The sequence below is a fragment of the Neolamprologus multifasciatus genome, chromosome 23, assembly GCF_963576455.1.
Source record: "Neolamprologus multifasciatus chromosome 23, fNeoMul1.2, whole genome shotgun sequence".
NCBI lineage: Eukaryota > Metazoa > Chordata > Actinopteri > Cichliformes > Cichlidae > Neolamprologus > Neolamprologus multifasciatus.
The window spans coordinates 41,464,584-41,480,296 of record NC_140460.1 but is presented as its reverse complement, the minus strand read 5'-3'; the positions used below and the strand labels follow the sequence as shown (position 1 = coordinate 41,480,296).

Here is a 15,713-nt window from a genome sequence, read left to right as displayed (position 1 = left end):
ATGAACACGCACAGCTGTGGATTCCAGCTGTGTTGGTAGTTCTGCAAACTTTGACAGAGTCGAGCTTTTCAGTTCAATCAGCTGCATTTCGATGTCCTCTGTGTCCAGCAGGTTAAAGAGAGACAAATCCTCGAGTCTTCAGATGTATCCGTGTATCTCCGTGGTGCTGATGCTGCGCTGAGCGGAAAGCTGCTGAAGCTTTTGAAGTGTTGGAATGTAGAAATTTCAACATTGCTAAGTTTTAGCCAATTACAAGTTGAATGTGGTAGTTTGGGTTGTTAGCTAAGAGACCGTCATTAAGAAGCGGCACAACTGATGTGTCTGTGAGCTAATTTGCGATGTGCACCAGTGGTGACCCAAACATTTAAAAAAATCCACTTTCACAGATTAATTCACTGCGTGTCGTGACATCAGTTAACCCTTCGCATGCCTGCTGCGGCATGAGTGCCCGGGGTCGCGACCCCTGCGTTATGCTATTATAAACGTAGTAAAAGCTTTAAAAACAGGCGTCACACTGACCATGAGAAAGGGAGTGAGAAAGGATTCATTGTATCATTGTGGTCACTGACCTGCTTCAGTCATGTTAGTTCACTTGACCACAGTTTGCAACTACAGCCAGAAATGGCTCCAGTCTGCTGTTAGACGTCACCATGCTCTGTTAGCACATGGTGCTGACACATGATTACGCTGTAGGTCAGCTCACTGTCACAAATATGCAATCTGGATTTTTAAGCCCATCAATATTTATGGACATGAATACTTGTGGGTTGAAATGTACAACTGTGCTGAGGCTCTAAAGTCGGTGAAAGTATCTCGCCTTGCCAGAGGTGACAACAATATTCACCTGTATCAATCCAGGGGTGGATGTGGACATTGTGGAGGACTGTAAATACCTTGGCGTACACTTGGACATTAAACTGGAGTGGGTTAAAAACATCACGGCACTTTACAGGAAGAGCCAGGGTTGTCTCTTTTTTCTGAGGCGGCCGAGGTCCTTCAACATCTGTCGGACAACGCTCGGGAGTCTGTTGTGGTCAGTGCCATCCTCTATGCTGTTGCATGTTGGGACAGCAGGTTGAGGGTCGCAGATGCCAACAGACTAAATAAACTGACCTGCAAGGCTGGTAACGTTGTGGGGGTGGAGCTGGACTCCCTTAAGGTGGTGTTGGAGAGGCGGATGTTGTCCAAGATAAAGACAATGTTGGGTAACACCTCCCACCCACTCCATGACATGCTGGCTAGCCACAGGAGCTCGTTCAGTGAGAGACTGAGATTACCCATGATGCACCACTGACCGACACAGGAAGTCATTCCTGCCTGTGGCTCCCTGTACAACTCCTCCACCTAACACACTGTGAACACTGCAATAGCTACACCCTCTTTTCTACTCAGTCATGTTGATGTCAATATATTGTGCTTTTTCTTAAATTTGTAAATCTGTAACATTTTGTTAAATAGTCTGTTACTGTTACTGTTACTGGAGCAACTGTAACCCACATAATCCCTGAGGGATTAATAAAGTATTCTGATTCTGATACACTCACATGGACACACAGGCCGAGTGCAGAGAGTAAGAGAGTAATAGTGCACAGAAGGTTGAGACAAAATTCAGAGAGAGCAGAAAGAGAAGGAGGTGTGTGGGAGGGTATCAACACAATAACAGACACACTTGTGTTGGGAGGAAAGGACTTAAACGTCCCTGTGTGACACAGATGCAGGAGAAGTGTATTTACTTACAGCAGAGAGCCTTCTGCAAGCGTCGGAGCTTCATGGCTGTGCGGTAGGCTGAGAACCGAACATTGTTCAGATCGGCTAGAGAAAGGAATACGAGGAAGAGAGCATTAGTTTTATCAGTGTTTTCACTTCAACCAGTAGAGCTTCTTCAGTTCAATTCAATTCTATGTCTATAACAGCCACCTCGAAGGTGCTTAGTGTTGTAAGGCAGAAATCCTACAGTAACACAGAGAATCAGACGATGACCAAGCATCTTTTTCCATCTTCTCCAGTATGTGGATCATGTGGCACCTGTTTCAAAGAGTTTAGTCAAAAAGACCAAAAAGGTCCCTAAGCAGGAAGTTTCTTACCCAAAGACTGGTAGAGCTCAGCCATCTTGGGATGGTCCCAGCATGTTGTCTGGGTCTGATGGCTAGAAGGGGACAGAGAGGCAACACATGAGTGAAATGCACATCAGCACATAAAGAAGTGTTGGTTAGGCTGACGTATCAGCCTATATTCAGAGGCTACATGTGCAGTGATTTCAAGGTTTATGCATAATACATTATTCAGTAGAGGTGGGAATCACCATACATCCCACGATACGATATTATCACAATACTTAACGCACGATACGATATTATTGCAATTTTTTAAAATATTTTGCGATATTCAGATTCTGTACATAAAGGTAAACTTTATCAATCATCATTTTCTCTAATATCAAAGTCTCACACTCAGTCTTTCTCTCATTTCAGTTTGATTGTTGACAAACTGAACGGTTTGTATTACAGTCTAGTCCAACTTAACTGAATCAACCATCTGGTACAATTATAGCTATTCTGAACTATGCAGTTTATGAAAACTATGCAGCCCCTTCAGCAACTGAAGAATTTGAAAGTAAATTAAAACAAAATATAATTTTACATTAAATAAAAAAGTTTTAAACTTAATTAAAATAAAACATGTCTTAAATTAAAATAAGTAAACTGTCATGTTTATTGCTGCCATAAACAAGTGAAACACATTTGGACATCAGAGCATGTTCCAGTCCACAAAAACCTTTTTGTAACAAAGTATCGATTTCTGCTGTCCCTGTATCGATACATTATTAGCAAACAAAATATCACCATGCTACACAGTATCCATTTTTCCCCACCCCTACTATTTAGTAAGTAACAATTACACCCATGTTGTCAAAGCCACTGTGACAGAAAGGTTCACAGACAACACTGTCCCACATCACGTGTTTATTTCACTGGAAAAGTAAGCAGTGTGCTTTTTTAAGCCTGCATGGTCGTCCAATCAAAGCGTGTTTTTCAGGTGAAACTCACCAAGCAGATGACAAAGCCTAAATAAATCTGACTGAGCCCAGTAATAAAGACATATAGCAGTGTGTGTATAGTTAAATAGTGCTGTGAGTGGCACATTTACATGCAAGAAGATGGAAATCCTTTGAGAGGAACAAAAAATAAACCTCAGTAAATGAGTTTATTTGAACAAAATTAAAAACATGAATTTATGCTCCTCTTGCTATCATAATATTCAAAAAGAACACAAAACACAGCATCTTCATCTCGGCTGTGTCAGGAAAGGACGACACGGCCAGAAGAGTTAAATGGTTGCTGTGTCATTCTCCCATTACAGATTCTTTCCTCGTGACTGACACTTCAAAGCTGCTCTGTGTGTGTTTGTGTGAAGATAAACAGACTGACACATTTGTGTGATTCAGAAAACAATGAGTGATATGTATGGTGTGCAGAAGAACAACAATATGACATTTAAAGATCACCTCTGAGTGTTTGTTTGCATGTTGCATGTCCATCACTGTCTCTGCCTTCTGAAGGATATAATAATGAACTAATTCAACGTTTATCTGAAACTTTCATACTTGGTGAAATGAAAAACTGGCCATGTAACCTGTTCAGTGTCACAGAGCTCGATGTGATGCCAGACACAAAGAAACAGGCTGAGAAAATTCAGATAAAGACAAAAGAAAGAAGCTAGCAGCAACACCTGGTCAGAAATGAGCTGCTGGGCGTAGCAGGAACAGAAATGGACAAACTTAATCATCTTTAATACAAGTCAAGTCTCATGGAAGTTTACATGGTGCTAAATTCTGCAGGAATATTAGGAATGTGTGATCTTATCCAAAAGTTACCACAAAGCTTCCATCTCTGCATCCATGCTCATGATTACATTCATTTAACTCAGTTTTAAATTTTTAATCAAACCGTTTTTAAACTGATCACTTCAGTTTTAAATACTTTCAACGATAACCAGTACACACAGCAGTCACTGACTCTGTCATGGTCTGTGGCTCTGTGTCTGAGGAGTGTGTGGGATGCCCGGTGGCCACACCCCCGGGCTGGGCCATCACCATCACACCTGCATCCCATTCCAGGCGCCAGGAGGATGATTTAACCGTGCGCTGACGGCTGCTCCACGCCAGGCCGTTAGTCACCCTCAGCGGTAACTAGGCTGCCTGCAAAGCTTTGTATATCTAAGTGTTACATGAACTGTGTTAATTCTGCCTCCGTGTGCCCAGGTTACTATGTTTTGTGTCTCCTGCCTGCTCGGATCTCTAAGTGCACCATCCGCCCTCATCCCTGCCTCCTCTGATTCGCTTTCCACGGACACGCTTCCCCCATATAGTAATGTCCCTCAATCTCCCTGCTCAGTAGTAATCGTCTCCCCTTTCTCCTGCAGCCTCCCACAGTCCTGATTACGGCTTCTCTGTAATTTGTCCCAGTTTCCTTCAGTTCTGTGATTTTGCTTCCTTGGTTGTTCCAGGTCGACTTTTGTTAAAACGATCAAATCTGTACTTGCTCGTATTGAGTCTGTTTTTGGATCCCGCTTGTGTGCACGAACTGCGGTTCATGACAGAGTCGACCCCCAGCTCCTCCAACCACCCCCCCTCTACAGTCCTTGCACGCTTGTAGAAAACAGTTTTGTTTGATAAAGAAAGAAAGAAAAGCGAAAACAGAGGAGCTGAAAAACTAGGCGAGAACAAGAAGAGGAAAACCACAAATTGTCCCACAAATATGTGTTAAATTGCTGGTACTACTCAACAGTAGCACCAGCAACAAGTAGTAACAAGTCGCTGGACACTAGTCATCAGTTAAGCTGCTGCTAGAACGAGCTGTGGAGAAATGCAGGGGGAGGGACAGCAGCCCCACCCACTCAGCGAGGAAGACAGAGGATGTAATTAACGTGTGTGTAAATAAAATAATTGGCTACTTTGACTACAAAATTGTTCATCAAATAAACTGAAAAATGTACATTTATGTTGTATTTGTATGCATAGACTATTATTATATAACTTCATTTGTTTCATTTACACATTTCTTTTCTTTTGCACGTCACCATTGCTTTGAGAAATTGCACAAATGTGTTTGACTGGATCATCTGGGCTCTTCAGACCGATCATGATGGGCCAGTTTTTGTCTGGGAACCGATCCATTTACCAGCTAAAAGACCAACTGGGATTCAGCTCCACGTGTTCTTAGCAGAATCAATATGATATGTACAAATAAGAGACTTGTGGCTGTCAAGAAGTAACATTTGATATAATATCTTGGGACAATTTATATTTCACATGCTAACATGATAGGCAGCTAGGTTACGTAGCACTATGTGGCAACAAGTGCAAGAACGTGTATGAGTTCTTGGGGATCCCTGTCATAAACCTACCATCGAGGGTTGGATGTCTTATTAACCCTTTAAGACCGACCATAGAACCAAGTCCGCCAGAGCTTATATTATATGTTTACATGCTGTGGAGCCATTTTTGGGAGCATTTCAAGTTGCTATACATCAATACAACCATTACAGCCCAGATTTTAATAATATGTCTGCATTAAGTGCATAGTAATTACATAAATTGCAAAACAGTGCAATAAACTACAAAAAATTTGAAAATCGTTTTTGTTTTTTAACATATATTTCTAGTTAGAGAAATTTAAGAGGTTTATCCCTCAAAACTGTAAATACAAAAAAGTTGCACAAAATAGTTTCTCACCACAGGAAATTTATTTTGAGTGTCTTCATAGTTTTATTTTTGAAATACACCAATTTTTATACACTGCAGGAAAAACGAAAATAAATATTATAATGCTAATTTGCAAAAAAGCAGCATATGCATCAAAATAAACTATTTCCAGCAGTGCAATATGAGTCCTAAGCATCCCAGAAACCACACAGAAAGTCATAAAGTCAAAGATAACTTTTAAAAACACCAGTATAGGCTCATGAGGCCCTGATGGTAAAAAACTACATTTCCTCAAAATGACGTCACTTCCAGTTTGGGGCAGGACATGGTGGACATGCGATAGTTCGTGCTGATGAACGTAGGAAGTGTTACAAACAGCTGATCGGATCGGCAAAGCGTGTTTCTGGAATATTATGTTTTTGTTGCTGCAAGTGCTTTTTATGCAGTTTTTGCAAAGCTATATGTGGAAGGAAACTGTGACCGAGGACAAGCTGATGGCATAAGATGTAAGTACAACTCCTCCGGTTTCATATGCAAAAAAAATTATTGCGCTAGCTCACGTGGTTGCAGTGCTACAGGGATTTAAAAATAGTTACGCAAAACAGAGCGTGCTGCTCCGACCGGCTTTAACGGGTTAAAGGACATGATATTCTTCTACTGAAGTCCAAATAGCAGACTTAAGTAGAGAAGCCTGCAGTACCTGAGAGCGTGCATCAGGTTTGCACAGCATGACTTTGTCACCAAACTGTCAACACATGTTCCTGTCACACTCTGAGGGACGACATTCAACGTTATCTGAGATGTGCTGCAATGTCTGTACATCTTTTCTAGAATTTCATTAACAGTCTGTTCATCAAACCTCACGTGCATCTGACTAAACCACCTGTTATCTGTTCACAGAGCAAACAAACGTTCACAAAGGCATTTCTTCACTCCTACAACATACCAGCCAGAACACTGGGTTCATAGTTCACTAGGAGGTGCTCGCGTCAGGACAGGGAACAGAAACAAAGCTGCAGTGTGTAGGAAAGGCTAAGCACAAAACTCCGTCATTAGCCTTTTCCTCACAAATGTCAGGTTTGTTGTGAACAAAACGGATGAGCTGAGGCTACAGTTGGAAGACGATAGACTCATTGAGGACTGTTGTGCTTTGATAATCTTTAACCTGCATTACTGATGCAGTTGTGAAGCTAACGAGTCACATCCTACACCGCTTACACTGAAACCACAACTCACGAAAACAATGATGTGGAGATATTTGCATTTATATTCATGAAAAATGAGCCAATAATACTTAGACTGCAGACAGTCGCTGCTCTCCACACTTAGAATATTTGACAGTTAAATGCAGACCCCTTGTCCTCCACTGTGGGATTTCAGCTATCCTGACCACAGCAGTGATCAGGATAGCTGAATAGCCAAATACTAAAGCTAACTTGGTCCTTAGCCTCCTACATATTGCCATTAGTAGCTGAATATACGCAGAAGCAGCTGGGAACATCAGTCTTTTAGTGCTCCCCAAATCCCATCATCATTTTACCTGTTACACACGGGAAAAACACACTGGATAAAGTCTATTCCAAAGATTAAAATATACAGGGCCATACAAACTTGGGCCAGTTGGACCAAGGTAAAGAAAACCGCTGCCCTCTGCTTCAAACACTGTTAAAAGGATACTCCAGACTGGAGTATCGTTGAATCTCAGGACCTGGATGAGGACACTGCACCCGTACTCTTCTACATCAAGCATACATCAAGTCAAGTCCGGGGGCTTTATCGTCATTCCAACCATGTGCAGTGGCACAGCACACAGTGAAACGAGACAACGGTCCTCCAAGACCGTGGTGCTACATATGACATATAACAGACAATCAACACAAATTGCACAAAAAAAACCCCAAAACAAAGACAGTGCAACAGCATGATACAGACACGAGACAGTGCAGACGCACACAAATGTGCAAAAGACTGAGTACTGTGCAAAAACACTGCTTTAGGCCTGGTGAGGTGTGCAGCACAGTCCAGGCAAACCCGGAAATGGAATGAGACAGGGCAAGCTGGATTATACAAATATAACTGAGGACAACCTCTGCAGCAATAACTTGAGGATGGTGCGGCCAAAATATCACTAACTACTAGGGGTGGGGAGAAAATGGATACTGTGTAGCATGGTGATATTTTGTTTGCTAATAATGTATGGATACAGGGACAGCAGAAATCGATACTTTGTTACAAAAAGGTTTTTGTGCTCTGACTTCAGAGCATGTTGATCCTTTTTCTGAGCAAGAATCCTGACATTCCTTCACTGTCCAAATGTGTTTAACTTGTTTTTGGCAGCAATAAACATGACAGTTTACTTATTTTAATTTAAGACATGTTTTATTTTAATTAAGTTTAAAACTTTTTTATTTAATGTAAAATTATATTTTGTTTTAATTTACTTTCAAATTCTTCAGTTGCTGAAGGGGCTGCATAGTTTTCATAAACTGCATAGTTCAGAATAGCTATAATTGTACCAGATGGTTGATTCAGTTAAGTTGGACTAGACTGTAATACAAACCGTTCAGTTTGTCAACAATCAAACTGAAATGAGAGAAAGACTGAGTGTGAGACTTTGATATTAGAGAAAATGATGATTGATAAAGTTTACCTTTATGTACAGAATCTGAATATCGCAAAATATTTTTAAAAATTGCAATAATATCGTATCGTGGGATGTATGGTGATTCCCACCTCTAGTAACTACAATCCCAGACCTGATGGTAATGCTGTGTTGGTAAAGAAGCTGAACTGCTTATTCGCCTGCAAACAACAACAACAACAACAACAAAAACCACACCTCCGGCCAACACCAGCTACATCTTTACAGTGGAGGAGCATGACCTGATATTAGCAGCAGTGAGCCCCAGAAAAGCAGACAAAAGTATTCATCCTGTTCTTAGCATTGTCCCATTCTGCTTCAAGTCCTCAAACATCCCTGATATCCATCCAGTGGCTCTCACTCCAGTCATTATGAAGTGTTTGGAAACTGTTCAGAAGTCGCATCATTCAAGCTCTTCCACCCACAGGTGACTCCCACAATTTCTGGACACAACTGTGGCCCGTCTGGAACACAAGGACGGCCGTGCCAGACTTATTTCAACACACAGTCATCTCTAACAGACTGGTAACACAACTAATCAATCTTCGCCGTCTGGATTTAAGGACTTCAGAAACCATCCACAGAGATTCAAAGTAAGGCCCCACCTCTCCCAACACGCAATCTCAACCTCGGCTCCCCACAGGGACGTGTGCTGAGCCCCCTACTGTGCACTCTCTACACCCATGACTGCACCCCCACCTCAGCAATTCCTTTGTGAAGTTTGTAGATGACACAGCAGTGGTCGGGCTCATCACTGGAGAGATGAGTCTGCATACAAGAAGGAGGTGGAAGACCTGGCGTCACGATCCAGCAATAACAAGCTGGTCCTCAACACCGCGAAATCGAAGGAAATAACAGTGGACTTCAGGTGAAGCACATCTGAGCCTCAGCCTATATACGTCAACAGGCATTATGTAGAGAGGGTCTCTGACTTCCTGGACGATGATGTATTCTGTTAAACTAACACTGCACAGACCGAGAGGGCACAGCAGCGACTAAACTTTCTGGGGAGCCTGAAAAACGACGCCCTTGCCGAGGAGCTTCTGCTGTTCTTCTCTGCTCAGTTTAGTCCGTACTGGTTGAGACACAAAGGGAGGAAAATAAATAGTACGGTGAAATAGAAAAATAAACTGCCCAAAATTTTCCCCAAACTGCATAGAGAGCAAAAATAATCAGCTGTAAAATGTAGCTGTTTTAAATACAATGCACAAACATAATCCGAGAGTCTGTTAAATGAGCACACAACCTGAAAATTCACACACAAAGTGCACCTGCAGTTAACCTCGACCTGAGAAACATTTACAAATAATAATCCATAATTATGTTTTTTTGCTGCGTTGCCTTTGTTTGTCTCTCTAGCACAGACAGCATCCACCACACACCCACTCCAAATAATGAGTGGAAGTGTACTAGAGCTACACAAACGTCCTCAAACCTCAAACACTGAATAAACAGGACCTCAGCCACTTCAGACACATTCATACACATGTCTGTAATAAGCATGACAGAGTCTGGAGTATTTCATCCACAAATGTGCAGCATCCTTACACTGTGAATTATTACTATCATATATTATATTATGATATATATATATATTTAAGACCAAAGGCTGGTAACTTGCAACAGTTTCTGCTGCTCACCAGCAAACAAGTAGTGGAAAGTAAAAATAAAAAGTTGTTTCCAATTAAACTAATAATTCCAGCTGCCCACAACCAAGTCTGACATGAAAATATATTACAGCAGTTTTATTATGGACAGACAACAGATACTCCATCCAACTAAACTACGTATCCAATTCAGGTTATCACAGATGTTCTTGAACAAGAATCTGAGGAGACGCCGGCACATAAACACTAAACTATCACGGACACATATAGACATCCACGCTCACCTATGCTAAATTTAGAACCACCAATCAACTGCTGATATCCTGCTAATATAACACTGAATTTACTTCAATTCATGGTCTGAACAAGCAGCACTATCAGATGGTTCAGTGGGCACTTTCCACCTCAGGTTGCGAACTCATTAGGCAGGCAAACGGTGTCAAAGGGGGGAACTCAGTGGTGCAATTTAAGGGTATCCGGTCGTTAAGTCTGACGTCACTAGCCGTGTCTGGGCCTAAACGCCGCTGCAGGTCCATATATCAAACGATCACTATGGCATTACTGAGAGTTGAAAAACTGTCTAAAGTCTTTCATCTTTAATAAAATGATCAGCGTTCTGCTCTACCAGGTGTAACAATTGAGTTCAACATCCAGGCATCCATGAAAACAGAATTTACGACATTTAACGGAGTTAGAAGTTAGAAGGAAGTTAGCTTGTTAGCTTCTATCTAAATACAATATAGCATGTCCTGACTGCGGGGTTTTGGAAACAAATTCAAACGTACAGCTCTGTTATCACTTCCAACATAAATGAAGACAGAAAACTAAACAGCAGTGACGTTTGTAGGGTTACTGAAGTTTGGCTAGCTGGTATATAATGATGTGCTACGTGACCGCTAGCGACACAGCTATGTTAGCATAATATAAACAAGCTAACTTTTTTTCCACTCGATAAAAGTTAACGTGAGTGTTCTCGGTGGTCAGGAACAAATGTAATCGCATGGCAGGATGCTGTAAAAGGACCAAACTTCAGCCAGGAGAACAACTGAGATAATCCATCCACAATACGAGGTTAGTCATTCATATACTGCTGCATGGGCTGGGCTGTAGTTACATCCTAAGGTTTTAAAAACTGAGCTTAAATAAATGATTAGCGGTAATAAAAGCCGAGGGAGGTCAACAGTGATCACTGACTGTTTTAGGAGCTTTTTGAGATTAAATAGAAGAAAATACAAAACATTAAACATGTTAACAACACAAAAGCCATATTAAACGCAGACTACTTTAGGCCCGGAAGCAGGATTCGTCACATCATCACTTAACAACCGGATACATGCACTGAAAGCAAAGTTGTCGTTATTAGCAAGAAGCTATCAAGCCCTTCCTGCTCCTGTGTCTTTGAACCTATCTGGTCTTTAAGTCTGACGTCATTATCCGTTTCCGGGTCCAAACTCCACTTCAGGTCCCAAAGCCAAACAAACACTGCGGCATCACTGAGAGTTAAAGACTGTCTAAATTCTTTCATCTGTAATAAAATGATCAGCGTTGCTGCTTTACCAGGTGTAACAATGAAGTTTAACATCCAGGCATCCATGAAAACAGGATTTATTAAATTTAACAACGTTAGAAGTTAGCGGAAGTTAGCTCGCTAGCTTCAATCTAAACATGATATAGCATGTTCTGACCGAGAGACTTCTGAAAAAATTCAAACGTACAGCTCTGCTATCACTTCCAACATAAATGAGGACAGAAAACTGAACAGCAGTGACGTTTGTGGGGTTACTGAAGTTGGGCTAGCTGCTATATAATGATGTGCTACATGGTGGCTAGCTACAGTTAGCACAATATAACCACATTAGCACAGGGAAGCTAGAGGATGAACGCTAACTTTTTTCCACTTGGTAAAAGTTAACGTGAGTGTTCTCGGTGGTCAGGAACAAATGTAATCGCATGGCAGGATGCTGTAAACGGACCAAACTTCAGTCAGAAGAACAACTGAGATAATCCATCCACAATACGAGGTTAATATACTGCTGCATGGGCTGGGCTGTAGTTACATTGCAAGGTTTTAAAAACTGAGCGTTAAAATGAACAGCGGTAATAAAAACTGAGAGAGGCCGACAGTGATCACTGACTGTTTGTAGGGGCTTGCTCAGATTAAATAGAACAAGATACAAAGCATTAAAACATGTTAAAAACACAACAGGCTTAATAAACACAGAGTAGTTTGGACCTGGAAGAAGGCTTCATACGTCATCACTTAAAGACCAGATTGTGTTTTAGACGCTAGTTTAACACCTGATGTGAGTCGGTGGGAAGAGTTATGCAAGACTGTTTAGATTGGTAGATTTCTTACATGTTTCTATGTTATATTATGAATGTTGGTTTCTGAGATTTGCAAATCGTTTTTATTTATGTTTTAGGGTTTTTTCTTTGCATTTATGCAGTGTACCAATCTTTTTGGTAATGGTATTGTACCTCTAATACTTAATTGAAGCATCTAAGAAGAGAGTGATTGAAGAACATTTAAAGACTATGCTTCACCATTTTGCATGCACCCAATCTTCAGCATGTCAAGCTGGCTGGCTTCAGTGTTGAACCAATCATCTAGACATCTGTCAATATTTTTTCTAATGTGGTTGTTAAGAATATATTTCAATAAACGTCTGACGCCAACTCTTTACATCACTGTTGGAAAATGAAGAGAATGGATGCATTTGATCCAACTGTTTCCCAAAACTGGGTATTTCCAGGAAATGTCAAGCATTACCTCACTCTGCATCACTTAATGTTGGGATGAAATCCAGTAATTCATCCACAATGACACAAGATGTGAGGTCATACACCGCGTACACATACATGTGCAAAGAAATAATGCTATGAATTGCAGTAAGCAGGCAGTTGAATAACTTATTACAAACATTTTCCATGATGTTTCTGCAAAGAGGTATGAGAGTCACTTCACACTGGCAACATCTTCCTCTGCATATTGCTTAAAGTTTTTTATATATGTATATTTGTTGCTACTGCTCAGACAGTAGCCTTTAAAGTAAGTCCCAATGTGTGAAATCCATATTTAAAACTACTGAAAATAAGGGAAATCTGAAGAGGTTATTCCTGCACTTACAGAAACTTTTGGTGTTTTTCAAAAATGCTAACTTGGTTTCATTAAAAAATAATAATAATAATTTTTAAAAATCTCAAATCAAATTTCAGGCAGCATGGTGGCATGGTGGATAGCACTGTTGCCTCACAGCAAGAAGGTCCGAAGTTCAAGTCCACCATCAGGTTCTTCCTCCCACAGTCCAAAGACATGCAGTTAGTGGGGTTTGGTTAAATGGCCCAGCCCTGAGTGGTTGTCTGTCTCTCTAGATTGGCCACCTATCCAGGGTGTAACCTGCCTCTCGCCCTAAGACAGCTGGGATAAGGATCCAGAGGAGGACGGATGGATTCAAAATTTTGCAATCTATAAAAATGATACGGCTGGCGTTGCATAAACTTCAAGTCGGATAAATGATGATGGCGAGCAGACAATAACAAACAAAGTTTCTTTTCTGCCCCTTCTGTCTTTTAAGACAACATCACAGTCCACACTGGTGCACATTTACACTGCCAGTGCACTAAAACTGATGCTCTGAACTGTATTTACCTGATGCCACGAGGAATCCTGTGCTGTTTATTAACTCATAGTTTAAGGTTATACCCATTTGACTGTGACTAAACTGCTCAAGCATTCTCACAGTACTGGACTTTTGAACCTTCTGCTACACATTGAAAAACAATTATTCCATAGTCGGGTAAAAACACTGGCTCGCTTTTGTCCTTTGTTTTTCTCTTTCCTCAGAAAGTAACATAAACATTTGTTCTATTACTGTTATGTTTCCCATCTGCATGCCCTTAATGACTCTACTGGAGGGAGTGTGTGTGATAATTAGAGTGCTTAAGAACATAAAGTAAAGCACTACAGCAATGTTAATGTGAAAGGTTGACTGTAGTAAATAAAATGCTCAAAGTGAAAAAAGGCTTTGAGGAAAAGTCCCTTTAATTATTGGAGCTGGTATTAACCAATCACAGACAGACTGATCAATTGTCTGATACTTTACAATTTAGATGTCTGATCATTTAGGTCATCCTTACCTGTTGTTTGGTACATGCCACAATACAGTGACCTAAAGAATCTGTGCTTTGTTCATATCATGTCAAATAACTTTGTTTCCAACACTCTGTTGCAGCACAAGCTGAGACACAAGTGTCATTTCCTCCTAGAAAGAACAGGTTATCTAAGCTTAACACAAAGTCTGCACACAGTACGCCCCAAAGCCAATTCACCATGTGTGGCTTCTCATCCATAAACGGGACTGATAACACAAACACACAATAGGCACACACCTGCATTCACACTGTGGCCAAAAGTCTGCATCAGCATCCTCTGCTCTCATCTAAATGAAGTTGCACAGAGATCACTAAACTAATCAGAAGCTCTTGGTTGGCTGCATAGACAACAGTGCGATGCATCGAAATCGCGGTAAAACTGCAGCAGTCACTGTGCGAAAGAAAAAAAATCCCGCACGGATCCACGCAGGAGCAGCCTCGCTGGCAGAGGCGGTGACGACGTCTGTGCGTGTGAAGGAATGCACAGCGATCCATTAGCTGCTGCTTTCGGGCTCGCTCGCTCACACGTAGAAATTAAAAAGAAAACCCAAGCTTGTGAAGTTCAAACACGTACGGATAAATAAAAACAGCCCACACCGACTCCAGCCTGGGGCTCTGAAGCTCTGTGTGTTCCCTTTTATTCCAATATGGCAGCAAGTGCCCAGAGGAAGAGCAGCCTGCAAAGGAAGGATTTAAATTAGGAAATGCACGATTCAGCCAGCAAGAAGCGGCCGCCTGCACACCTGGGCTGGCTCCTCTGTAGCGATCCGAAAGACCAAAACCAGACCCGAAGAACAACGGCTGGCTCGGGCTTTCAGACAACATAACTGAACCGATTTCCCTTCTTTTGCTGAAAAATATCGATCGCTTTATATTGCGTATGCGCTGTCATCACACGAGCATACACGGTGTTTTCTGCACGTCTGAATGATCCGATCATTACAGCGGGCGGTCGTTTGAGGTGCGTTTTATACGCCGGGAGAGAAGAGCACACAGCGAGGCAGCAGACCTATTTGTTCCAAACAAATCCTGCATACAACCTCTGCCATTTAAAAAATGCGGAGTCTATGTTTGCGCATTTTCGGCAGTAAGGATGAAAGTGTGCAGTGTGGGGGATGTCTCTCCCGCGGCCACACAGCCAGCGTTGAACAGGTTTACTGCATTACGACCAGCACGATTACCATCATAATCAGACTACTTATCACCAGCAGAGACAGACCCTAGCCTTCAGCACTCACTTCCGAAGCTGTTCTCGCATCGCCGGCCTTTCCGAGCCTCTTCCGAGCGCGATAGAACGATCCGATTCCCGGGCAGAATAGCGGGGATGTGCCGGCCCCGGTCCGACCAAGCGTCCTATGCAACCGGAGGGAGACGTCCGAGATTACGGTGCGGAGCCTGTGTTTTCTCTTTGTAAGTGCTAGTTGTAGGCTGCAGAGGCTGACTGACCCAGCGAGACACAAGGATCAACGTCCCAACATACAACATGCACGACTTCCGCCTACTATTTCAAAATAAACGCTTCAAGCCAGAAAAATCCTGACATGCCAAAATACTACAGCGAGAAAATCATGGGTGATCCTCCTACTTAGGTGCAGAATTTAGTTACACA

The 15,713-nt window shown here is 41.8% G+C and overlaps 1 protein-coding gene and 1 long non-coding RNA gene across 8 annotated transcripts in view; both read right to left on the bottom strand.

Annotated features, from left to right (window-relative positions):
• dmd (dystrophin) overlaps nucleotides 1-15,713 on the bottom strand; it is a 316,485-nt gene that overhangs the window by 42,202 nt on the left and 258,570 nt on the right. For all 7 annotated transcript variants that reach the window (XR_014872316.1, XR_014872315.1, XM_085150972.1 and 4 more), the window contains 2 exons: nucleotides 2,085-2,146; nucleotides 1,738-1,812 (listed from right to left, as the gene is read on the bottom strand). Coding sequence is in view for 5 of the 7 variants with exons in the window: in XM_085150972.1 (XP_085007098.1) it covers nucleotides 1,738-1,812; nucleotides 2,085-2,146 (137 nt within the window). In the remaining 2 variants the exon portion in view is untranslated. The remainder of the gene's footprint in view (nucleotides 1-1,737; nucleotides 1,813-2,084; nucleotides 2,147-15,713) is intronic.
• LOC146492393 (uncharacterized) lies at nucleotides 5,077-9,198 on the bottom strand. The gene is made up of 2 exons (XR_014872325.1): nucleotides 8,451-9,198; nucleotides 5,077-7,836 (listed from the first exon to the last, which is right to left on the bottom strand). It is a non-coding gene; the product is annotated as an uncharacterized LOC146492393 (long non-coding RNA).